A 24,768-nucleotide genomic window follows, 5' to 3' on the forward strand; every position below is an offset into this window, starting at 1 on the left:
GTGTGTGTGTGTGTGTGTGTATGTGTAAGAGAAACAGAGACAAAGAAATAAAGGCTGAGAGACTTCCCTTCTGTGACTACAAGATGCTCCAGGCTCATCTTGTATCATTTCCGGCCCAGTGTAGAACCAGACATTTCTCTAATGATGCTTGTTCCTTTTATTGGGGTATGATACTAAAAACTAAGATCTGGGCACTAGGTGTGGTTGAACCTGAATTTCTAGCACACTCTTTCCAGCTATATTTTTTTAGTGACATCAGAGTTTAGAGAACCTCTCTGCTCTCAGTTTTGCCTCCCACCACTCAAGTAGGGGCGTACCCTGGAGTTGTTGCAGGTTGGGTTCCAGATCACCACAATAAAACCAAACACATGGGGATTTTTGTATCCCAGTGCATATAAAACATATTTGCACCGTACTGTAGCCTATTAAGTGTGCAATAGCATGTGTAAAAAATGCACATACCTTAATATGAAAATACTTGATTGCTAAAAAAAAATGCTAACCATCATTTGAGCCCTCATCGAGCGGTAATAGTAACATCAAAGATAACTCTAACAGATAACCCTAACAAATACAATAATGAAAATGTTTAAACTATTTCAAGTGTTACCAAAATGTGACACAGACATGCAGTGAGCCAGTGCTCTTGGGGAAAATAGCACCGACAGATTTGCTCAAAGCAGGGTTGTCACAAACGTTCAATTTGTTAAAAAAAACAGTATCTTTGAAGAGCAACAAAGCAAAGCACAATAAAATGAGGTATGCCTACTTCACTGGGCTTCCCGAACCAATTTCAGCATAGGTCGACAGAGGGCGCAAGAAAAGGGAGACAGGTTTCCTTCTTACCACAGAGCCATTCCAAGCGAAGAACCACCCGATATTAGAAGTGGAGGCGGGGACTAAAATCTGCGCAATAGAACTGTCAAACCCAGTCGTGGGTGGGACGTATCTTTCCGCAGGGCCCAGGAGCTGTCACGTGAGGATCAGCTGTCAGCTGACTGGGGTCTAAATTCCACAGGGACGTACAGATGGAGCCAGAGGCTACTGTTGATTGGTGGAGGAGGAGCCAGAAAGGTAGCACCTCAAGGCGGGTCCTTGGCGGTGAGGACTACGATTGGCTTATGTTGAGTCACGTGGACTGTCACCGGCGCACCAGGAAGAGTGTGGCGTGCCGTCAGCAGGTATATGCTCAAGCGTTAAGGCATCTGGTCTCCCATTGGAGGCCGTGAGTCACGAGGCGGCGTTCGGCGGCTGGCGAGGGCGAGCCCGGCGGGGAGCGCGCAGCTCTACGAGGCTGCTGGTTGGCCAGCGGGAGTCACGTGACTCCAGGGCCGCAGGAGGCGCGCGCCGGTGCGACGTCAACACAGCCCGCTGAGCTCCCCCGGCCTGTGTACCGCGCTTGGGCCGCGGCTGAGTCTTCTGAGCGCCCGGATCGGGCGGTTTGCTCAGTACCTTTGCGGCCGCAATGGACAACTCCGGGAAGGAAGCGGAGGCGATGGCCCTGCTGGCCGAGGCGGAGCGCAAAGTGAAGAACTCACAGTCCTTCTTCTCGGGCCTCTTTGGGTAAGAGCCGCGCCGCGGCGTCGGCCGGGACCTGGGCTGAAAGGGCGAAGGAGTCACGGCCCGAAGCGGCAGTAGAGACAAAGGACTCGCGCCTAGAGGACGGAGGCGATTCCAGGATTAGGTGACATGGTCTGAGGTAGCAGAAGGGACACAGGCTGAGGGCCAGGGAGCGCGGGCTGTGGCAGTGGCAACACGGTTTGAGGAGAGACTGAGATGATGGAAGGGCCCTCGGCTGAGGACACCCAGGATGAGGCGACACCATCTGAAGGCGGCAAGGGGACGCAGGCTGAAGACGGGCCAAGAGGCTGCAGGGGAACCTGGGCCGAGGGAATATGGTCTGAGGCCTTGAAGGGGACCTGGCCTGCGAGGACTGAGGGAGCCTGGGAGGGCAGCCAGTGAAGAAGCCTTTTGGAACTATAGGAGAACCTATTTAAAGGATTCCAGACAGGCATCTTGGCTCATGGGACAGAGAACCCTTGCCCGAGGGCTTCACCTTTCCAAGGCCTGGGGTGGTGGATTTGTGTGAACTCGGGGTCAGGGGTTAGGACTGACGTGATCCTGGGAGTGATGAGCCCAAGTCTGAGGTGTGTGAGGTGTCTGGGGTGAGTATGGCCCTGGAGTGTAGTGGAGGGGGACCTGACACCCGAGTGGGATCTGAGTGGAGGAATCCCTGGGTTGATGTCCGTTAAGGCTGAGGAGGCCTGGGCTGGGAGGCTGGAGTCTAAGGTGGGGTGAGGGAACAAACGAAGCTGGCTTGCCTTAGGAAGTGTAGGGATAAAAGGGAAAGATGAGGGAAATAAGAGAACCAAAAGGGGCTGAAGGCTTGCTGTGCAATCCTTGACTCAGGAAGGGGCGGGCCGTGTGAGCAGGATGACTGTGGCCTGCCCAAGAGAGGCCTGAAGGGGGCTGGGAGAGGGAACCAACAGCTGCAGTGTGGCAGGAAATTCACATAAAGTTTAGGTTGGCTCATGAGAGTTGTTCTGATGACCATCCTTTAAGGACTTTTAGTGGCTTTGGAGTGTTAGAAGCCCAGTCTTAAAATGGACTCTGCCATTTTATGACCTTGGCAAGCTGTTTAATTTCCCTGTTAAAGGGGATCTTAGCGAAACCTACGTCAGATGTTTGCTACTAGTATTGAGTAATAGCGCACATCAAATGCTTAGGATTGAGCCTGGGACATGGTTAATGCTCTGAAAGGGTCAGTTACCATCAGTGTGACTTCCAGGAAGGAAACAGGTTGGGGCCTGTATAGGGCTGGTGGGGATCAAGGTAGGAGCCTGATGGGAGAGGTCTTGGGGAAGGGGGTAGTCAGAGCAGGGAGAGACTGGGTGTGATGAGATGGGAGCTGAAAGGGGCTGGGAAAAGGGACTCCAGGCTATGGGGACTGAATAGGGTTAGGGGAAGGGGCTCGAGGCCCTGGGTGGAGGAAGAAGAGAGCCCGGGAGGACTGGGGGAGGGTCGTGTTGCTTTTCAAACTGGGAGGAGCACTGCAGCAACATGGATGAGTTGGTAGAGAGTTAGGAAGAACTGGGGCAGGGGGGTGGGGCACAGAGGCTGGCAGCAGAGAGTGACAGAGACTCGGGGAGGCTGTGGGACTGGGGGAGAATGCCAGAAGGCTGGGGAAGGGGTTTGGGAGGAGGACCTTGGGATTGGGAGAGACAGTGTTAGGAGGTCAGTAAGAAATGAAAGGGAGGGTTCTTTCTGGGAAAGGAGATGGAGCTGCTCATTGTTACTCGAGCGTGGATAATATTTAGCAAAAGAACTTGAGTAATGTGGCTGAGAATTGCCAGGTGAGGAGAAACATCCGGGGCTGATGGGTTTTATTGATTAGGTGGGGGATGTTTTATTTTAGAGGCTGAGAGTGGGGGAAAGGGTATGTGTGTTTTCTTTTTCCTTCACAAGGAGAGAAGTTCAGGTGCAGTGTTTTGGGGTGGGGCCAAGAGCTCAGTTTTCAGTAGTATTCCAGGGTGGCTCAATGTCTGGTCCCTTTGGACTGGGGATTAGTGTGCTGTTGGGCTGTGCTTGGGGGGAGCAGCTAAGTCAGACCCTGAGACACTTGCCCTTGGTTGGGAAGGCCTGATGAACGCTTGCTGAAACGCTAGTAATGCAGAATTGTCAAATGTGACTGAGGGCTAGATTATGTCACTCGTGTGAGGTTCCTGAGCTGAGAGGAAGCTGCAGGAGCTGAAGAAAGGCTCTGGTGAGGGGTGAGCTGGGCCCCAAGGAACCCTCAGACAGGCTTAGGGAGTAGGGACTGGGAGGGTGTTCCAGGCAGCGGGCATTGTGTGAACAGAGGTCTAGTGTGAGGGGAGATTCTGCCTGGAGTGATGGGGACCCAAGATCCAGCAGGACCAGGATAATGCCCCAGAGGAGAGGCCTCCATCTGAGAGGATGAAGAGGAGTTGCAGGGGTGCCTTCTGGTGGGGGAGCGCTGTTTCAGGCGGAGGGGACATCTTGAGCAAGGCCCAGGTGTGCAGAGTTCCGTGTATGAAGGTTTGATACAGGGAGTTCCACATTAGCATGTGAAATTAGGATGGGCAGAGGGGAGGTGAGACAGTGAGAACCAGGCCCAGTCCTGGAGGGCCTTTTGAGAAAGGGCTAAGATTTGAGGAGGTGCTGGAGAGCATTGAGGGTTTTAATGAGGGGCCTGTCTTAGTCTGTTCGGGCTGCTATAAACTAGGTGGCTTATAAACAACAGAAATTTATTTCTCACCGTTTTGGAGTCTAGGAGGTCCAGGATCATGACGCTGGCAGATTTGGTGTCTCATGAGGGCCTGCATCCTCATAGACAGCTGTCATTTCACTGTGTCCTCAACATTGTGGAAGGGGTGGTGGCGGTGGCAAGGGTGAACTAGCTCTCTGGGGTCCCTTCACTAAAGGCACTAATCCCAATTAAAAGGGCTCCACCCTCATGACCTAATCACCTCTCAAAGGCCCCACCTCCTAGTTATGATTTCAACACATAAATTTTGGGGGAACACAAGCATTCAACCCATAGCAGGGCCAGTCCTGGAGGGTTCCCATTTGCATTTTAGAAAGGACTGCTGCAGCTGGTGTTGGGGTGAGTGAAGGCAGTGACAGTAATAGTAGCTGATAGTGTTTATTAAGTGCTCGCCCTGACTCTGAGTCAGGCCTGGGCCAGGCGTGTTACCTGCGTCCTCTCATTGGGGCCTCACAGCATCCCTGCGGAGGTGGAGGAGCTGAAGCTTGGAGATGCTGATGTGTGAGCCCCAGGCCCCCGGTGAGTGGGAGGGAGATCCGCATTCAGACCCATGCCTGTCTGATCCCAGAGTTCTCTTGCTGCTGCCTTAAGTTTATTCTTGACACTCAGGCCCGTTTCTGGACACTATGTTTAGGAAGGATGTTGGCAAATGAGTGTCTTAGGGGATTTCCTTCCTGATTTCTGCATCTTCCCTGCCCACGGGGCAGTTTTCTCCAAACATCTGAATGAAAGAAGAGCAGGTGTATTGAGCCCAGGCCCTTCCAGCTCCAAGAGCAGTTGCGATAATGCTGAGGGGAGACTGAGCAAGGCAAGCACCCAGGGCCGGCATGCAGGCGGGAGACCGGCCGGCCTGACCGGAGCCTGTGTGCCTGCGCGGGGAGTGTGTAGGCCTTGTCTTTTCTCAAGGCCTTCCATGGCTTCCAGGGAGGGGGGAGGGAGTGTCGGGGCTCAGCTGCTCCCGCCTGCTTCTCCTTCCCCTTTCAGGAACCTCAGCAGTGACAGCATCCCATACTGAGAGGTCTCTGCTCACATCAAAAGAGCCAAGTGGGGTAGCTCCCACCTAGGGTGGGGGCAGCCTGGTAGCCTTGGACGTTAGGGCCGCCTTTGCTCTTCATTGCTTCTGGGCTGCCGGACACTAGGGGGCTTTGGTGCCCTGGTAGCCCGGGAGGGAGGCAGTGCCAGCCAGCTGGTAGATCAGAGCCGATTCTGTGCCTCCCCCTCTGCTCCCTCCTCCCCCTCAACTCTGTCCGGGGAGGGAGGTGGGGGAGCGGCCCAAATTTCTGCTCTGGAAACCAAGAAGGGGGAGATTTCCCACACATGATGAATCTGTGGAAGAAGAGAGGGGACAGGCGAGGTGCACGTTCTCTTCCTTCTCCCCGTCTGCTGATGGGTCCAGGCTTCCTTGCTGTGCTGCTTCCGGACTGTACAGGTTCCACACAGTGCTTCTATTCCCTGGGGCTGCTGTCTCCCCCGACCCTTCCCCCAACCCCAAATAAAGACTTCTTTCCCCTCAGCTATTGATGTACTTAAGAAGTTCCTTCATCTGTGAAATGAAAATCATAGTAACACCTACTTCACTGGGTTGTTCTAAGGAGATTATGTGTAAAGTGCTGAGAGCCTGGTGCCTGACCCTGGTAAGTGCTTACAACTGTTGTTGTTGTTGTTGTTATTATTATTGCTAGCTTTGTGATTGGAAGTTGAGCTGGAGGCGCTGGAGAAATAGAGACAACAGGGTGTTTGTGTTCTTTATACAAACAGTACCCTAGAGATCAGATGTCGACACAGTCCTATTTGAACCGCCTGCGGGCACCAGCACTCCCTGGGCACCCCAGAGCCTGGCTTTCCTGAGGCAAGAGCTGCTGCCAAGGTCTGGGTTAGTGTCCCCTGTACAGGACCCACCTGGGCCCTTAGCTGAGCCTGGTGTGGGAATGACAGCTTCTGGAGCGGCTCTTCTGGGCACTGAGGTGATTCCCAGTACCCTGCCAGCTGCCTAAATCCACAGCTTAAAACGTGGCATCTCTTGCCCAGTTTGAGTGGAGTCTTCCCCGAGGGGACGCAAGTTTTCCAAGGAACCCGGCCACCATCTTGCTGCAGCCCAAGGGGTCTGCGTCTCTTGGTGGGTGGGGCTCTGCCACCTGTTAGTACAGAGGTTTTGAGGCTCCTATTAGGGATGAGGCGACTGAGAGGCAAATCTTCCAGAAACATCTTTTCAGAATGGGAAACGTTCAGCTCTTCGGTTGTGATGAAGTCATCCTGTTGGGTTGCAGAGGGCATCGCTGTAAGAGTCACAGGAGCACCTGCCAGGCCGTGTGGCATGCGCAGCTCCTGCCTTTGGCTTACAGCCCGGAGGGCGATGGCCCGTAAAGCCCTGTCAGCAGGATGGGGTAGGAGGTGGAGTAGGGGAGGCCCTGTGCTCTGTGGAAACCGGAGGGGGGGCAGTGCTTAGCTAATCTGGAGGCGGGGAGATGAAGCACACACTGAGAGCTGAAGTAGGCGAACATTTCTAGAATCTGCTCTCTCCGCCAGCCTGATGACAGTAATGCTCTCGTCTGCTAAGCACCTGCTGTGTGGCCGGCGCTCTCCTGGGCGCTACCTGCAGGATTCCTCCTGGTCCCAGCAGGCCTGCCAGCTGTGGATCTTCTCCCCAGTTGTAAGGAAACACCACGAGTCAGCACTTGAATCCAGGCCTGTCTGACTACCGTCCTTGATTTTTCCCCCCATCCCAAACGACTGTAGGATCCCGTTGTCGGGTGGCCGGCAGCCCTGGGAGCGTACTTCTCCTCCCTCGTGTAATAGCAGCCGTTTGAGCACCTGCTCCATGCGAGGTACCGCGCCTGCGTTCATCCTCTTGCATCCTCGCAAAGATTCCTCCTGGGTCAGGCTCATTGTCTCCATTTTGCAGAGAAAGAAACGGGGCCGCTAGCCCATTTCGCACGGCTAGCAAGGTGCCCGAGACTGATTTCAGCTCAGGTCTCGGCCCCCAGGTCTGTCCTCTCTCTCCTCCTGCCCTGGCCCTTGCAGACGTGTCTCGGAAGAGTCCTGTGCTGTTTTCAGAGCTGGGTGGTTAGTGTGTAGCACTTGATTCTTCCGTCATCACAGGTGCCTGTGTGAGCTTGGTGGGGGCCAGGCCCTGCCCTGCAGAAGCTCTTACCTTTCCTCGTGTAGGAGGCAGTGAGGGGCTCAGTGCTCATGGGAGATGCAGGAGGAGATGCCAAGAGATGCCTCGGCTCTGGCTCTGACGGCCCGGCAGAGTTGGCAGAGAAGCAAGGCAGGCTAGGTGGGCTAGGGCTTGGCTCGGGGGAGGGCTGGCTTAACGATTGCCTCCCCGGCCTCCAGGCTGCTGAGGGGAACGTGAGCAGCGCTGGCTGTTGAATCTACCGGAGGAGCGAGAGCAGGCAGAGACTTTGTCAACCCTCTTGACTCCCAGAAGACTCTCGGACACAGGAAGGAAGCCCCCCAGATCACCGTGTGAATGACGGGCAAGGCAGGTTCCCCAGCCCTGCTGCTTCCTGGCCAAGTGGCTGGGGCGAGTCCCTTAACCTCTCAGGGCCCAGCCTCTGTAAAGCCAGATGACACCTGGCGGGAGATTGTGAGGAACTCTGTGCACCTTCAGGCCGGGCCTGGTAGGCCACTGTGACTGGTTATGAGAATGCAGAGCGAAGGAGAGGAGATCAGGGTGGGACCGGCCCCTGGATCCGCTCTTCCCCACCTGCCCTTGGGGGCACTGCCTGAGAAGCAGGAAAGGGACCTTCAGTCTAAGCAGAGGACCGAGGGCAGGTGTCTGTGGCACCGCAGTGTCGAGGGCCTAAAACGGGAGTTAACTCCATCTGCCTTGCCTCTTGGGGGCATCAGGAGATTGTGCGCAGGTGGGGTAGGTGACATGTTCCTTGGGAGCCAGGAAGTGCCCAAGGGACAGAGGAAGGAAGGAGGGAGGATGCGGCTCTGCCCTGCAGACCCCCTGGCCCGGGTCCCACCGGGCCGTCTGTGCATCCCTGGCACCGCTCACTCCCTCCATATGGTAGTCTCTGGAGGTTGGTGGCTGTGCCTGGGAGACCTGAGACTGCTTCCTCCGCCGTGGGAGGGGGAGAAAGCAGAGCTGAGCGGTAATTATAGACAGCCTTGCACCCGGCCGGCCCAAACCAGTTCCCACTATTCCCGGCCTGGCTCTGCGTGGTTCAGCCGTGGGATGGGAAGAGCGCAGCAGAGGCAGCTTGGGGGAGATGAGTGGGGGAGGGACAGTCAGCTGTCACAGGCGCTGTCACCTGGGCTCTTCAGAAGATACAGGCCCAGCTAGCTTCTCTGGATCTCATGCAGGGGTCTGAGGGAGAAGGCCTGGTTTCTTTCCCTCAGGGAGTGTGCGGGTTTTATTGGGGAGGCCACCTTTCGATGAGTGACATGAAGCATCCTGACCCGGGAGGGAAGTCCTGTAGTAAACTACGCAGATTTATCATGTGGGGAGATGGCGTGGTGGAGCAGGGGAACTGGGGTCTTCCTTCCACTCATCCTTCCCTTACCAGAGCCTTCCTACTAGAGTAGGGCCCAAACCCTTTTCCTGGCCCCCAGCATGGGTCCCCGTCTGCCTCTCCCTGCACCATAACCGTCCTGGCCCCTTTCTCTTCCTTGAGCTAGCCAAGTTTATTTCTGTCTCAGGGCCTTTGCACATGCTGCATCTGCTGCCTAGAGTGTTCTTCCCTCTGTACATAGATAGCTCCTCAGTCGTCTTTGAGGACTAAGCTCACATCTCATCATCACAGCAGCTTTCCCTGACTTGCCCATTCAAAGCAGCCACTCGTCCCCCAGTCCCTCTGAAATTGTCTTGCTGGTGTCCTGTTTACTGAGGGCTGGCTCCTTCTCCTTTGTTTACTGTTGTTATATGTAATGTCTGGCACATAGTAAATGCTCAGGTATTGGTTCCCCAAATGAATGAAAGGCTCCATGAGTGGCTTCTCCTTCAGGATCCGCCAGTGCCCTGAGGCAAGTTTCTTTCCCCCTGTGATGACTCCACTTCCATCTAAACCAAGAGAATGGAGTGCCAGAGATCTCCTGTCATCGCCTGGCCTGGCGGTGAAAGTGGCCTCGACCCAAGCATTGAGGGGGAGGAGGAGGCAGAGTGGAGGCCTGAGCAGATGTTAATCCCTCTGGCTTTTCCACCCCACAGTTTAGCATCATTGACTCAGCACAGAGCTGGCCCCGCTTAGTCTGGGATCATCCGATTGCAGCCTAGCAGCTGACAGGCTTTGTGTTCTGAGTCCACAACATCCCACTGAGCCAAAACAGGCCAGCGGGGGCTGACTCTACTTGTTGCTGGTCACCTGGCTGGGGGCCTCTCCGTGGGCTGGGCCATTTCTGCTCAGCTGGGAGCCTGAGTATTTTCAGAGAATGTCTGGGCTTGGGTAGGACTTAACTGTGCCCACAGAGAAGGGAAGGGTGCTCTGGGGGCTCCACAGGGTGAGCAGGCCTGAGATTGCGGTCTGAATAAATCAGCTCCTTTAAGAGAACCTTCCAGAGAAGGTCCTCCAGGAGGGTTCTGCAGTCTGGCCCCAAGGAGCCCTTCTGGAATCTCTTCTGCCCAAAGCTTGTCAAAGTTCTTCAGCTCTCCAGGGCCAGGAGTGGATTCTAAAGGGGCCAAACAGGGGCCTGAGGCCCAGGGTGTGTTGTGCCCACTAGGGTGAAGTCTATGGGTGTGGGGAGACAGTGGGACCCTGCAGGGTGAGTGTGGGAGGAGTGCATTGCTCAGGGCCACTTCCTGGAGACAGCAGAGGGTCAGAGGGGACAGTGTCAGCACAGGCCCAGGAGGCAGAGGGGAGACTTTTTATCTAAAGAACCTTACCTGTTGTGATTGGGGTTCAAGAGGCCGGGATTCCAGTCCCAGCCCCCCAGTAACCCGCCCTGGGTGTATCTGCCTCGTGACATCTCTTGACCTGGGACAGGTCATCAGTGGCTGCTTTCCAAGTGGTCAGTCTAGGTCAGCTTTTTCCCTCCCAGCCTTGCCTGCTCCTCTGAATCATCTGGAGCCATTGTTAAAGATCCTGATTCCAGGCACTCCCAGACCTGCTGAGGGGACTCTCCAGGGAGGGTGGCTCTGGGGCTCTGGTTTGATGATTATAACAGCTGATATGATTCAAAGCAGGGACAAGCTGGACCTCCCACACTGGCAGTGCCCAGTGCAGGAGCGCTCCCAACACAGCTCCCAGAATGGTGCCTGAAGCCCGCCAGCAGTGCTGGTGTCGGCCAGTTTCCAGGGCCACCTGACCCGGGGTTGAGCGGTGGGACCGTGAAGATGATTTGTGTGGCTTTTAATCAGAAAATACTCCCCTCTTCTCTTTGTTCAAAACAAAATACTAATTGATGTCAGTGAGGAGAAGATCTGAAATCCTTTTGGTGGGACTCCCAAGTATGTGGGTTTCATTCTACCAGATATGTGGGCTGGGGGAGTTTGAACACTTCCGGAGACCACAGACCTCATGGGCTAAGCCTCATTGGGTTATCGGAGGTGGAAGGACAGAAGGATGCGGTGGGGACTTACCAGGTGAGGTACTCATGAAGGGTCCCCTGATTCAGGAGGAGGTTCGCATGTTCTCCTTGGAGGTTGGGAAACTAGGTAAAGTTGCCCAGAGAGGGTGCTCTTTATTTAAAAAAAAAAAAAGGCCTCCCCCGGAGGGGAGGGTGTAGACCTAACTACCTTCCTCTCCAAAAAAAAAAATTGAAGTAAAAAAAAATGAACTGCCCTGAACTTCCCAGGCCCCTACTGCTGTGCAGTAAGTCTTTTAAGGGTTTTGTTAGGGGATTTTTTTTGCCATTTAAATAGTCTTGTGCTGAACACCCTCATAGCTTTTCTGCTTAGTTTCTTAGGATAAATTGCTAGAAACGTATGTAATTCATTACTGGACCACAGGACCCAGTAAATCCTATATTTAAAATACCTATATGTGGGGGTTTTTTTTCCTTGAAGAGGTAAAATGTGCAGATGATTTTAAAATTCAGGCAGTACTAATGAGGGATGTGAGTCTGTTTCCTACACCTGACGCCCAGTTCTACAGAGCCCACCTTGGAGAAAAACACTGTAACTATCTTTGTATTTTTTCCAGAAATATTCTGTGTTTACATGTGTATTTCTGTTCTGACGCTTTTTTTCTGTTTGTTTGAACACAAGTGGGAACTTTTTATACACACATTTAAAAATGGTACTTCTTTGTACATCGGATTAGTCCTGAATTGGCAGTGACACGCATTTAGGGTTGAGAGGTCTTTGTTGAACAAGTGCGGTGTGTGGGGCGCAGGGCTAAGGCATCGAGGAAGGGGCAAGGTGTCCAAAGCTGGACTCTCCCCCGATGATGCTTTTCACTCTCTTGGGGAACAGGGATTTGCAGAGAGCCTGGGAACCAGGGGTCCCCTGAGAGCAGTCCTAGCAGGCTGTCAGAGGCAGGGTGCCTGGGGAGATTGGGAAGCCGCCCCTCAAGTGAGGGGCCCCCGCAGGCCTGCCCAGCGAGGGCTTGGGCAGCCTTTGTGTGACAGAGTGGGGACCACCACCTCAGTCTCCCTCGAGCCCAAAGCAGAGGCCTGAGCCACAGCTGGACTCCAGAAGCTGGCTTCCCAGGGGGCAGGCCACCAGCCCATGGAGCTGTAGGGGCACATCTCCACTGTCACTGGGGCAGAGTGCTTGCTTTCTCCCTGTGACCAGACCAGATCTCCTCATCTTTTTCTCCTTTCCTTTTCCCCAGAGGCTCATCCAAAATAGAAGAAGCATGCGAAATCTACGCCCGAGCAGCAAACATGTTCAAAATGGCCAAAAACTGGAGTGGTATGTCATCCCTGCTAGAGCTCCTCCGAGGTTCTTTCTCCTCCCCACCTCTTTCCCTTCAGCGTCCAATCCCAAAGGCCTGGCTGAGGGGTCCGCAGCCCCCCGCCCCCTCCAGCCTCACAAGCCCTCTGACCTGCCAGCTGGTCACTTGGAGCTCACTGGCTTAGTTTACAACTTGGTCCCAGGGCCTTGGAGAGAGGACCTAGAGGATAAGGATAAATAGAGACAGACCAACGTGGACTGATGAGCTCTTTGAAGGGTTTCTCCTTAAATTCAGAATTTCCGGTTTTCCCAGAAGCACTTCCCTGACTTCCATCAGAGTCTGAACTCTGGGCCGGGGAACATTCAGGTGGTTCCAGTAATAACATTAATCACAGCTTCATTTATGGAGCTCTCTACTAAGCACCAAGCTTGCATTCGTTAATTGAATCATCACAGCAGTGCTGTGAGGGTCAGTACCATCCCTGTCTCCATCCTGCAGACTCGAAAACTGAGGCCTGGCCCAGCCGTTTGCACAACATGCCGTGGCTAGTAAGTGACTGACTCACAAATCAGAAACCAGAACTGACTGTGCAGCTGGAGTGCTTATTACCCTGCCCCTGGTTGCCTCATGAGCTTCGGAGCTGGAGTGACTCGGGTTTGTGTCCCAGCTCAGACTGGCCAGGTGACTCTAGGAAAGTTACCCAGCCACTCCCAAACCGTGTCCTCCTCAAGAGTCTCAACCCTGTGGGGCCGTAGTGCAGATTCGTGGAGCTCAGCCGTGACCACCAGGCCAGGCTCTTCCTCTCTGGGACTCTTTCCACATCTTGAGAACCCAGCCACCTCCCGGGGCACTGTCTGAGCAGCTTATGAAGCATGGAGCCCCACTGAGGCTGCGATCCCTCTTTTCCGTTCCAGCTGCCGGAAACGCGTTCTGCCAGGCTGCCCAGCTGCACCTGCAGCTCCAGAGCAAGCACGATGCGGCCACCTGCTTCGTGGACGCAGGCAACGCGTTCAAGAAAGCCGACCCCCAAGGTGAGGGCCCCTGTGGGCCACTGGGGCTGGCCGCCCAGAGCACCAGCTGAGCCCTCTCCAGAGACATCCTCAGGTTTCCGAGAGGCTCTGGTTTTCTCCAGCGGCCGCCAGGATCTGCTGGCAGGGAGGCGCCCGCACTTTAACTTCAGAATTGGCTCCCTTCCGCTTGGCATTTGCATCCCGCTCCAAGCCTCCGCCTCCCCCTTCTACTTTGTGCGCAGCTGATCGCTCCCCTCCCCTTGCGGAGCCTGGGAGCATTTGGGAGTGGGAGTTACATTTCAGACCCACCGCACGCCTGGAAGAGAGGAAATCTGTTCTGTTGTCAGAATTAACATGCAGAAGCAGGTGGGAGGGGGTTCTAAGACCAGCCAGGTAGGAGTCACTGCCGAAAAAGGAGCGGAAACTATCCTAACCTGGCTTCCCTACCCCCTGGGGGAGGAGGGGACATCGGAGAGAACGGAGCCTGAGATGTAGTTGCCAGAGAACAAGTTCCTTAAAAAGAGAGAATGTTGGGGACAGAGCCCAGCTTGGGACTGATTCATTATGACGAAACTGTTTCTGTCCCCCTGGGCTCATCCTGAAGTGGAAACACAACCCAGTGGGTACCAGACTTGTGGATTTCATGGAGCTGGAATTTTACTTTTTTTTTTTCAATCTTGGTGCCAGACATGGGTTGCTAACTTCTGATTTTAATAGGCAAAGGTTTTGTTTTTTTTTTTTTTTGTAATGACCGTCTATTGTGACTGTTCCCTCATAAAAGAATGGGAAATATATGAACGTTATTTAAAAAAAAAAGGACATGCATAATCTTGAAATACAGGCCTGTCCTTCCCAAGAGAGGGCAATTTGTGGCTGTGTACGGAGGTCTCTCCAAGGATCTGTGAGCACCAGTTCACACACCAGTGCTGGGGGATTGCTGGTGTATCTGTTACCACTATCGGAACATCCTTGTTCCCAGTCGAAGATTTCATGTCTTTGTGGACCAAGTAGCTATTCTCTGTCCCCAGACTCGACGAGTTGTTCCTCTGCCACTGGGTGTCTCACAAATGTTGGCCTAAGTGGTCACGTGTTGAGCTCAGGCCCGGCAAGAACTCAAGGGGAGGCCTTGTGACTGGGTGGGCTCTTGTCATTGCACAGAGCTGAGTGCACCTGGCTGGGAGCAGTGAGCCACAGCAGGCCATGGAGGGGGCGGGATGTGGTGATGGCCCAGGGTGACCTCAGGTTTGTTTTCAGCCTGAATCACCCAGGAAAGTTGGTGCCTCCCCCTCAGAGGGCCCCCCCCAACCTTCCTTCTCCCTGGGGAACTGGTCAACCTGGAGATGCCATCCTGGCATCTGTGACGCTCAGCTGCTGCTCCAGAGTGACTGGAAAGACTGGTTTCTGAGGCAGGAGCTGAGGGCCAGACTTCATGGCACATGCATAGCACCATTTGCCCTTTAAACAAGCCCCAGCGCTTCCAGCAGGCAGGCCCCCCTGGCACCGTGATGTCTCGTCCTTCCCGAGCTTTTGACCTGAGCCTTTGCAGCTGGCAGCAAGACTCTGCTGGGTGTGTGTTGGGTGCTAGGGCCCGAGTCGGGGGTGTGGCCCCGTATCTGGCCTCCAGAAGCACAGAGGGTGACTGGGCATCCTCTGGGAAGGTAGCAATAGTTAGGTGTGGTGACGTGCCCATCACAGGGCACACAGGCTGACTTGGTTTCTCCAGGGGTCAGCGAGCGTGCTTCACTGCCCTGGATGCTGAGACTGGGCAGGGTGGACTTGGCATTAGAGGCGGCTTCCAGGGAACAGGAGGCACCGTGGTGCGGAGGAGAGCCTAATTTGGACAGAGCCAGGAGTGGGTGCCTTGGCCGGACCCCCAGGTTCTTGGCACTGAGCAAGGAGGGGTGTTGGAGTGGCACCCCAGCACCCCTGTGTCACAACGGCCCACCCCAGTCGAGGAGCGTGGGGCTCAGTGTGATCCTTGAGGTCCAGGAGGAGCCTGCTCCCCTGTGATCTTGGCAGTCACCTGTTCTTTCGGATCTTTACTTCCTGGTCTGGTAAAGCAGGGAGCACACGAGATAAAGTGCGGACGTGCCCTGCACGGCACCCGGCATGGGAAAATGGCCTGCCCCCACCCCGGCCTCTTCCCCGTGGCCACTTGCCTTGTGAGACAGAGCTGGGGTCCCGCTGGGAACTTTGCCCAGTTTCCCCAAGCAGATCCCTGGGTCTTTGTGGTCTGCTCACCTGCCTCACAGGCCTCCGTCTGTGTCTGCATTTCTGCGACGGTCCTGGAAGGCACCCGCCTGGGGAGGCAGCTGGTGCTGAGCCTGTGCCTGAGGCCTGCAGAGCCGCCAGGGCGGAAGGACAGGATTTGGCTCCAGCCATTGCCCTCCCCCTGCGAGTCTGCCCTGAGCATGGGCCAAGGGGTGGCCCTCTGCCCCCTCAGTGGCAGGGCGGAGAGATGGTGCCTGTAGCTGTCACTGGTTCTCAGAGTTTCCCCGCCCTTGTTGGCTGCTGTGGGTGGACTCAGGCCAGGGAGGCCTCTCCACCTGCCTGCCTGATAGCCCGGCCCGGGGGTGCATGTGTGCACCCATGGATGCAGCCAGGGTGGGGATGTGGCCAGACCCCTATTTGCCCTCCCTGTGCCCCGCACAACTTCACTGCCATTTACCAATGCCTACTGTATACCAGACACATGACATCTCTTTAATCCACTCCACTTCTTTGTGGGGTTCTTCGTGTGATTTGTCCCCATTTTACCGAGGAGGAGACAGCGGCTGAGTTCTTGGGTGTGATGAGGGAGGGATTGCATCTGGCCTGGGAGGCCACTGGCACACAGGGGTGCGTAGAGGACCCTGGGTTGCATGGCTGCCTGTCTCCTTCAGCCAGTGCCTTTCCCTCTCTGGGCCTCAGCCCTCCCCACCCACCTTCCTGGGCCGGATTATTCCCAGAGCCCCTTTCTAGCTCCGGCTTTCTGTGGGTGGATGGTGGGAGACAGGTGTGCTGGGGTTCCCTGTGCTCATCCAGGGACGCGCTGGTCGCTCACCCTCAGGCTCCTGGTGACAGCCCATGAGCTAGAGTTAGCCCCTGTGTCAGCAGCTCGTCGACCAGCGTTCTTGCTCAGGTGTCAGCCAGCAGCCTGCGGCTTTCAGGGACAGCCATACTGGAGCGAGGAAACTTAGCCCTGTGAGTCCTTGTTGCTGCCTGGGGTGAGCCTTCCTCCCCTGCTGCCACCATAAGGGCCACCTTGCCGACAACACTCCAGGCCAGTGCCAGCAGGCCCCAGGCGGCTGCTGCGGGGGCACATGTCCTGCCAGCAAGCCTCCAGCCTCTCCCCCTCCAGGACTGCCAGTCTCACCCAGAACAGCCTTTGCCACCTCTGCCTCCAGGTGCTAGGTTGTGTGCCCTGTGGTTCCAGGAGAGGGGCCCCGCTGGCCACACCCAGTCCAGGGTGCAGGATGGGGTGGGGTGGGGTGGGGCGGGGCGGAGTGCGCGGAGCCCTTGTGTTGCCATCTCATCAGTTATGTCCAGAAATGCCCTGTATGGAACTTGAGCACCACTCTTCCCACTGTCATTTTTTGTTGTGTTCTCTCCCTGTGCTCCTCCTCTGCCCTCTTTCTGCCTTCTTTTCCTCTTCCCTGATGCCTCCACCTTCCGGCTGTCAGCCTCAGAACCTTGACCCAGTGGTGTGCATTCTCTGAACTTTGAGGGGTCCTCAGAGGCCTTTCAGAATTGGAGTTAACATGCAGGCCCTTCTTCCCCAAGAGTCGTGCTCATAGACAACCCCTTTTTGCCTGTGAATTTAGAGGGGGCTCGTGGGCTTCCTGAAGGACCAGCCACAGATCTGGGGCTGAGAACCACTGTTCACGTGTCTTCCTGGCTGACGAGACACCGGGCCTGAGGCCTCTTTGCAGCCTCAGCCCAGGGGCCCAGCTGACTTTGGAGACCCCAGTGGCAGACCTGGAGCCTTACAGCTGCCCCAGATGGCAGGGTGCACTCTTAGCCTTGCCCCAGCTCAGCGCCTACTTCCTGTGGTCTGTCTAGACCCTTTGTCCTTCCCTGTCCACCTCCCCCAACACCCTTCCTCCTGAGATGCATGAAAACAGTGTTAAATCCACCCAAGAGCTCATCTCTATCTGCTAGAAAATGCTTCCCACTCATGCTTCTCTCTCTCCTCCAAATAACTTGTCAAAGGGAAAAAAAAAAAACTTTCCCAAATTTAAAATCTTGCAAGAGATAGTACAACAAAGGGACCCCAGTTCTTCCTCCCAAGTGCCATCCCGGTGTGTTTGTGTTGGTGGTGAAACCGGTGGTTCCAGGAACCGGCAGGCAACCAGGTTAAGGAGGGCGCAGAGAGCTGTGCTGAACGCTGCAATGTGGGCGAGAGAGAAGGGTGGAGAGTCCCAGTGGCAGCGCCTCAGTGTCATGGTGTCCAGACTCCTCCGGCCATAGATGGAGACCAGACAGGTGCAGGGGACATGGCCAATTCCTGGTCCCACCTTGAAAGGGTGGCAGAGCCCTGGTGGAACCTGGGCGTCCCTCAGGTGTCAGGCTTGGCTGCTTCTTGCCATTAGCCTGACATGGTGCTGGCTGTACTCTGTCCCAGGGATTGTCCCAGTCTGACCAAGTTTCCTGGGGCTCGGGGACTCCTTAACCTTCTCTCTCTGCCCAGAGAGCAGAGCCCTGCCAACTCCGGGTGCCCCGCGGGCAGCCTGCGTCTGCCTCCTCCCCTCGGCCTCTGCTGGAGTGACTTCACCTTCCCTTTCTCCTCCCCACCTCCCTTTTTCTCTCCTCAGAGGCCATTAACTGTTTGATGAGAGCAATTGAGATCTACACAGACATGGTAAGGGTCACCGCGGGTCCTGTCCCCCTGCTCTTAGTCATGCCATACAGCCCCAGCCTCCCCTCCCCTCCCCGAGCACTGGGAGCAGGCTGAAGGGGCGGGTGGTTTGGTCACCTGAGCTGGGCTGGGCAGGCTGGGTCCTCACTCAGCTCTGTACCAGCAGGGCTCCTGGTGACAGCTCCCAGCCCATCACTAGGGGCCAGGGCTCCTCCCCAGGCCCTGCTTCTGCTCCCACCCAGGGCCATCATTGTCTGCACTTGTAGAGGTCACTGTTTTGGGGGCCCATGTGTGTCCAGCGCATTTCCCCTCACCAGCCCTCCCCACAGGCATTTGATAAAGGTGGGCAAGCAGGGCCCAGAGTCAGCTCCACCCTGCCCCACCCCAGGGAGTGGCCCCTTGGTCAACAGATGAGGCCCAGAGAGATGGCTACTGGTCTGAGGCCAGGGAGCCAAGACAATGGACCAAAACCAGACCCTGGCTCCTGTCGACCCCACTTTTTGCCTTTTCATCTCTGTCTCTGTCACATCAGACCCCTCCCTCTGACAGGAACACAGTCCCGGACTGCATCCTCTCAGTGTCTGAGTGCTGTGCTCTGCCCTGTCATGTGGGCACTTCATTATACTGTCCAACAGCCAGGAAAGGGGATCCCAGATGAGATGTGGCTTGCTCAGGAACATGTGCCTATAAGCAGGAGTCACTGAGACCTGAAAGTTGTCCTGGCTGAGCCCAGGGCCTTGCCCTTTCCTGCTGCCCTTTGCAAGAGGTGGCCTCGGACCAGCCCCTGTGTGCAGAGTGGCAGCCCCGGCACCTCGATCCCTGCTGGTAGAGGCGGGTAGGAGGGGCTCAGCCCCTCTGAGAGCTGGAGGCCTCCTTGGGGGAAAGCTCTGGGTGTCTGCAGGGGAAGCTGGAGGGGAGTGGGCGTTGGCCTGTGAGGAGTGTGTGGCCACACAGGGATGGGGAGGAGGAGAGGGAGGCTGTCCCTTGGGCAGTAGGGCCCTTGGCCCTGGTTTCTCCAGAGCTTTGACCAGGTGACTCTGGGCTGGTCCATCCACCTCCCTGGACCATCTGTCAGGTGCAGCAGGGCCTCTGCCAGGTCCCTCTGCACCCATCATCTCTGGTATTGGCCCGTCTACCTGTGCCTGCATGGACGCTGGATGAGGGATGACTTGCCCAAGGTCACCCAGTCGGGGCAGCACTCAGGCTAGAGCCTCCCACTTTAGCCCCTGTGCCCCTCTGCTTCTCGGAGTCCCCTTCTGCACACCTCCCCTTACAGGTGCGGCTGAGGGATGAGAATCCAGCTTTGGGGACCTGGAAGGGCCTGGTCGAGCTGGAGTGGGGCTCTCAGGGTATCACTCATCACTGACGGCCCCTTCCCTTGTCTTACCCAGGGCCGATTCACGATCGCAGCCAAGCACCACATCTCCATAGCCGAGATCTATGAGACGGAGCTGGTAGACATCGAGAAGGTAGGAGGCAGTTGGGGACCCAGCCTGGCCAACAGCAGGGGAAGGCTGCAGCGGCCAGTCCTCTGGTGTCTGCGCACCAGGACAGGATCGTGGGGTACCGTGGCAGAGCTTGGGGAAAGGGCTTTGGCTGAGCCCCAGGCCAGGCTGGGCGAAGGTGGCATTGGCTCCTCCCTCCCGTCTCCCCAGGCCATCGCCCACTACGAGCAGTCTGCAGACTACTACAAAGGCGAGGAATCCAACAGGTACCCCGGGCACAGGTCCCCTCCTGTCCAACCCAGCCCCTCAGCAAATGCCCCGGACCCAGACTCCACTACCATCACCGACCTCCCTCCTCTCCCCCTGCCCCATACAGCTCGGCCAACAAGTGTCTGCTGAAGGTGGCTGGTTACGCCGCGCAGCTGGAGCAGTACCAGAAGGCCATCGACATCTACGAACAGGTAGGGGGCAGGCGGGGCTCCAGTCCCAGCCTGCCTGCCAGCACCCCCTCTCCCTGTCTCCCGCCCTTTCCATCCCTCCCCCTTTCTCTGCACTTCCTGTGTTCATCCCCTCCCCCAGGTCATCCCCTGACATCATCCCCCCTGCACTCTCACAGAGTACTCAGCCTGGCTATACGAGTTTTCTCCACCCACGACCCCATGCCATGTCACCACCCTCTCCCTAGACAGGCCCTTCCCACACTCCTCACAGAGAGCTTCCCGGTGGCCGGTGGCCCTGGAGTGAGGCCTACAGAGCCAGAGTCAGGGAGAGAATTGCAAGAGGTGGCCCAAGGCAGCTGAGGAGCCCGTGGGTAGGGGCAGCATCACAGGGGTGCACGGGCTCCCCTCTGCCGGGCGGGGCAGGGTGGGCTGTCCTGGTGAGTTCAGCCTGGCCCGGAGAAAGGCAGGCAGCTGGCCTCAGAGGAGAGCGGGGCAGGCACCGCCTCTCATGTTGCCGCCCCTCTGCCTACTGATGTGCCAGCCTCCTGTTGGGCCTGACAGCAGGGCAACCTCACCCTCCACCATCTTGGGCCCCTGGAGAAGCCCACGGACACCTGGCCTCAGCCCTGTGGCAACACTTGCATCATGCCTTGCCCTCGGTCACATCCCAGTTACTGACTTCCCCAGGGCTGGTCTCTGGTCTCCCTGCCCTTGGGGTCCTGGGTTCACAGGGCCTCACTGGGGCACGGACCCAGCTCCCAGCTGGCCCCCAAGTGCCTGGCAGTGACCCTGGCCCTCCGGGTGCCCGCAGGTGGGGACGAATGCCATGGACAGCCCCCTCCTCAAGTACAGCGCCAAGGACTACTTCTTCAAGGCGGCCCTCTGCCACTTCTGCATTGACATGCTCAATGCCAAGGTGAGCGCAGGCCCTGCGGGTGACCTCCCCCCACCCCGCCACGGGGTGACCAACCACTCCTGGAGTCCCATGTCTGTCACTAGGCCAGGTCACTTCTCAGCCGCTTACAAGGGGCTAACCCTTCACGTCTGGCCCCCAGCAGTCAGCCTCTGGGCACAAAATGCTTGTTCTCACGGGTGCATCTCTATCCCTGATACTACCTGCCCCGTCCCTGTGGCCTTTTGAGTTTCCAGCTCCCGGCTCGCTCAGGGCCAGGCTTTTTCTTTTGTAGGAGCACTTTTTGAGCCCTTACTGCACCCTGTGAGGTTGGCACCATGGTCACCCCATTTTACAGATGAAGACACTGTGGCCCTGACCAGAGTCTCTTGTTCAAAGCCACGTGGCTAGTAGACTACAGCCCCAAGATTCCAGATCTTTCTGACTCCTGGTGTCATGGTGTGAACCATAGCCTGCATGCCAGCCCCACCCGTTCCCAGGGCTTCTTAGCAAGAGAGGGGTCAGTGCTAGGCAGGGGGTTGGGAATGGCGGCGGGGAGAGGAGCTGGATTCTGCCAGCATCTGGGATTTCCTGGGATCACGGCACACCTGAGCCCCACTCCTGGCTTCCTTCCCTGGCAGGGCTGGTAAGATCTTAGGCTTTGGTGTTAGGCCGGTTCAGATCCCCACCACTTACCCTGTGCCCTGAGTGGATCACTGCCCTCTCTGGATGTGACTCCCACTTTCAAAATGGGGTCACCATCATTTGATTCCCCCGGGTCCTCATGAGGGTTGAATGTGAGAAGTGTCGGGCATCGGGCCTGGTGTCTAGGACGTACTCACAGGAGGCAGTTGTCACCCCCACCCTGGGTGGGCTGGGTACGGGAAGAGGACTGAGCACCGGCCTCGGGCACCCTCCCCCCTTCCCCAGGCCCCTTCCCCCGTTCCCCCCGCATCTGTCTCTGCAGCCAGGCTCATGCTGAGCTCGGCTGTATGGAGCGGCCCCCAGGCACAGAGCCAGGTGACGCTGGAGGCTGAGGTAGGGGCGCAGAGAGCTGACTTGGCCCAAGTGGCCCCATATCTCCTCGACTGCCGGGCCCACCGCTCCACGGGCCGTTGTTTATCAGCTGGCCCCCTTCTTCCTGCCCTCCACCTTCAGCTCGCTGTCCAGAAGTACGAGGAGCTGTTCCCCGCGTTCTCCGATTCCCGGGAGTGCAAGCTGATGAAAGTGAGTGCCGGGGCCCCGGCTGCCCCCTCCCTGCCTCTGAGCCTGTGGCAGGAAGTGTGGATGGGGGGCCTGGAGGCTCGGGCCCCAGTCAGCACAATCCCTGCGATCTGAGTGCTGCTTAGGGGCCTCCTCCGCCCTGTCTGCCCTTTGACTGTCAGTTTTCTAGAGGAGACCAGTAAGATTCAGGCAATGATGGACCCACAGGCAGAGCTGGGAGGCCGCGTGGTCTCACATGCATGCCGGCGTGCGCGTGTGCGCGTGATATTCCGTATCAGTGACGTTGAGCGACTTCTGATGCAGAGGGCAGGATGGGAATATAGCCCCTTCCTTCCTGGCAGCGTGGGAGTCCCCCCAACTTTCACCCCCAGACAGTGTGTGGTGGAGGGTCTCATCCAGGCCAGACCTCAGGCCAGCCTGGGCCCCTGACCCCTGCCTGCCATTTTCTTGCAGAAATTGTTAGAAGCCCATGAGGAGCAGAACGTGGACAGCTACACCGAGGCGGTGAGTGGCCCCGGGGGTGGAGGGGTGGCTGCTTTTGTCAGATATGGTCCCATCAATTTCACCTTTTTTTTTTAATCTCTGGCCCTGGGTCCTGGCTATGAATCCCATTCTCCAGTCACCCCAGAACCCTCACGAGTAGCCCCAAGAGGTGCTGGGAGTGTTCTCACCATTGAGAGAGGTCAGGCCTCTTGGGAACAGAGCTGGGATTCCAACCCACATCTTCCTGCTCCTGAAGGTCAAGATCTTTGCACCACTCAGAGTCTGCCCCGGGTGAGCAGTTGAAGGCTGTCTCACACTGGGCACTTTGGGTGACCCAGGAGGTGCAGAGAGGGAGGGAATGAGTCATGTCCTCCCCTCTCCCCCCTGCCCGGAAGCAGGAGGGAAGAGGAGCGAGGGGTGCAGGAGAGGCAACATCGGGAGGGCCCACCCTCCCAGCTCCCACGTCCCTGCTAGAACCGCCTCTCAGAGATGTCTCCCCCTTTCCTCAATCTGTCCTGAGCATCCTGGAACTCAGCTGTGAGCAGCTCAGGTCCTCATCAGGTCCTCTAGACTACCTGTCGAGTGTGTCTCCCCCTGAGTGCCCCTTAGCGGCCAGAGGCCCCTAAATGATGACAGAGACCAAACTCCCCCGGTCAGCCCCGCCCCAGACAGCGGGCAGTGGGCAGCTGTTGGGAAGCTCAGCCAGGGAGCTCGGGAGAAGGGAGAGTAGGCCCAGTAGGGTGTGACTTTCTCTCTGACCCCTCCTGGGACACTCAGTGCAGGCCTTCTTCATGTCTCCAGGCCTCCGTTTGGTCCATAAAACAAGAAAGCTGGACCTTTTGTTTTTAGGCTACAAAATCTTTTTTTCCCCAGGAGAGGCCTTATACCCAGGCCAGTACAGACACAGAAGGGAGCTGCTCTGGCTTGGGCCGGGGCCTGCGCCTCCCCGTGCGGCTCCTGGGGGACTAAGGCTGACAGGGGCCCATCTCGAGGGTCCCAGGACCAGATACTGGAGGCTAAGACCAGGGACAAGGAGGGAGCTAAGGCCAGGTGTGGGGTGGGCCGCCCACCCTGACTCCTTTCCCCGCCCGGGGCGCTACAGGTGAAGGAGTATGACTCCATCTCCCGGCTGGACCAGTGGCTCACCACCATGCTGCTTCGCATCAAGAAGACGATCCAGGGCGACGAGGAGGACCTGCGCTAAGCCCGCCCAGCCCCCTGGCACCTGTCTTCCTGCCCCTCCGCCCGCTCTCCCCTGGCCAGACCCTCCAGCGAGGATCACGGTGTGAGCCCGGAGAGAGGCGGAGTCCGAGACCTGGGCTGCGTGACCTTCCCTCCTTCCCACCCTGGAGGCTCGCAGGCCACAGTGTGGGCTCAGCACTGCTTCAGTGGGCCCTGCAGCCGGGCCCGCTGGCCAGACAGTCACCCTCTGTTCTCGCTGCATCCCTCACCCCCTGCACCTTTATTTAAGTCCCCAGAAGTGCCCTTCTCCACCCTAAAACACAGAATCTTCGACACAGACCTACTTGCTGCGGGCGCTGCCAGGGTCGGGGTCGGCACCTGTCCCCCGCAGCTCCCATCCAGCTGAGTCACAAGGTTGGTGTCTGTCTCTCCACTTTTGTCCTCCAGCTGAGCTCAGTCCATGTAGCCCCACGATTTTCTCTCATTGCTGGGGGTGGGCTCCTCCCGCCTCCCCTTGCGCCTCCCCCCAGCACTGGAGCCTCCCAGCCTCCTGCAGCCCTGACCTCTCAGGATAGACCCAGGCCCTGGAGCTCAGAGGGTTGTCCCTATCCTCACCCCTCCATCTCCTCCCTGTGCTTTGATGTGTTGCTTGTCGGAAGCTGCAGCTGGCTCGGGGAAGGAAATAAAAGACAACATTTGTGCATGAGTCTCTCTTCCTCCTCACCTCTGCCACCCTCTTCACCCTTCAGAGCCTGAATCCCATATTCCTACCCTCCCTGGGCTCTGGGCATGCTTTGTGGGAAAGCAGAAGGCAAACTTGACTGGGAGAATGAGCTGGGTCAGAGGTCCTAGAGGAGGGGAGGGCTGGGGATGGTGGGTTTGGGAAGGGGCCTCAGGCTCAGGAGTTGGGCTCTGGGCTCTGTGGGCCTTGGTCTCCTCGGCTGGGATGTTGGTGGCAGTGCCACCTCAGAGCTGGCGGGAGGATGGATGCAGCAACTGTGATACAAATGGGTGGAGGAAGCAGCCCACCAGGTCTCCCAGCCTCACCCCATGTCCATGTTTTCCCAGAAGGTGGGCCGAAGGCCCCACTGTTCCATCTGTTGCAGGACAGAGGAGGAGGTGGTTCTGGTGGGCAAAGTACAAGGACTGAGTGGGTGTGGGGAGTGGGAGAGAAGACGGGAGCCCT

At 57.1% G+C, this 24,768-nt stretch overlaps 1 protein-coding gene across 3 annotated transcripts; it reads left to right on the plus strand.

Annotated features, from left to right (window-relative positions):
- The first annotated feature begins 1,319 nt into the window (after nt 1-1,319).
- Nucleotides 1,320-24,288, plus strand: NAPA (NSF attachment protein alpha). 3 transcript variants are annotated; one of them, XM_032485672.1, is made up of 11 exons: nt 1,320-1,563; nt 12,007-12,086; nt 12,984-13,100; nt 17,873-17,919; nt 19,308-19,385; nt 19,572-19,627; nt 19,738-19,822; nt 20,613-20,717; nt 21,852-21,924; nt 22,371-22,421; nt 23,503-24,288. In XM_032485672.1, the coding sequence occupies exons 1-10, from the start codon at nt 1,466-1,468 to the stop codon at nt 22,388-22,390; spliced, it is 759 nt and encodes a 252-aa protein (XP_032341563.1). In that variant the 5' UTR covers nt 1,320-1,465; the 3' UTR covers nt 22,391-22,421; nt 23,503-24,288. The 3 variants fall into 3 exon arrangements, with proteins under 3 accessions (XP_032341563.1, XP_032341562.1, XP_006179352.1); XM_006179290.3 differs by having other exon boundaries at nt 1,322-1,563; nt 21,852-21,920; nt 23,503-24,284; XM_032485671.1 differs by lacking the exon at nt 21,852-21,924.
- The last annotated feature ends 480 nt before the right edge of the window (nt 24,289-24,768 follow it).

This window comes from Camelus ferus, chromosome 9, assembly GCF_009834535.1.
Source record: "Camelus ferus isolate YT-003-E chromosome 9, BCGSAC_Cfer_1.0, whole genome shotgun sequence".
Taxonomy (NCBI): Eukaryota; Metazoa; Chordata; class Mammalia; order Artiodactyla; family Camelidae; genus Camelus; species Camelus ferus.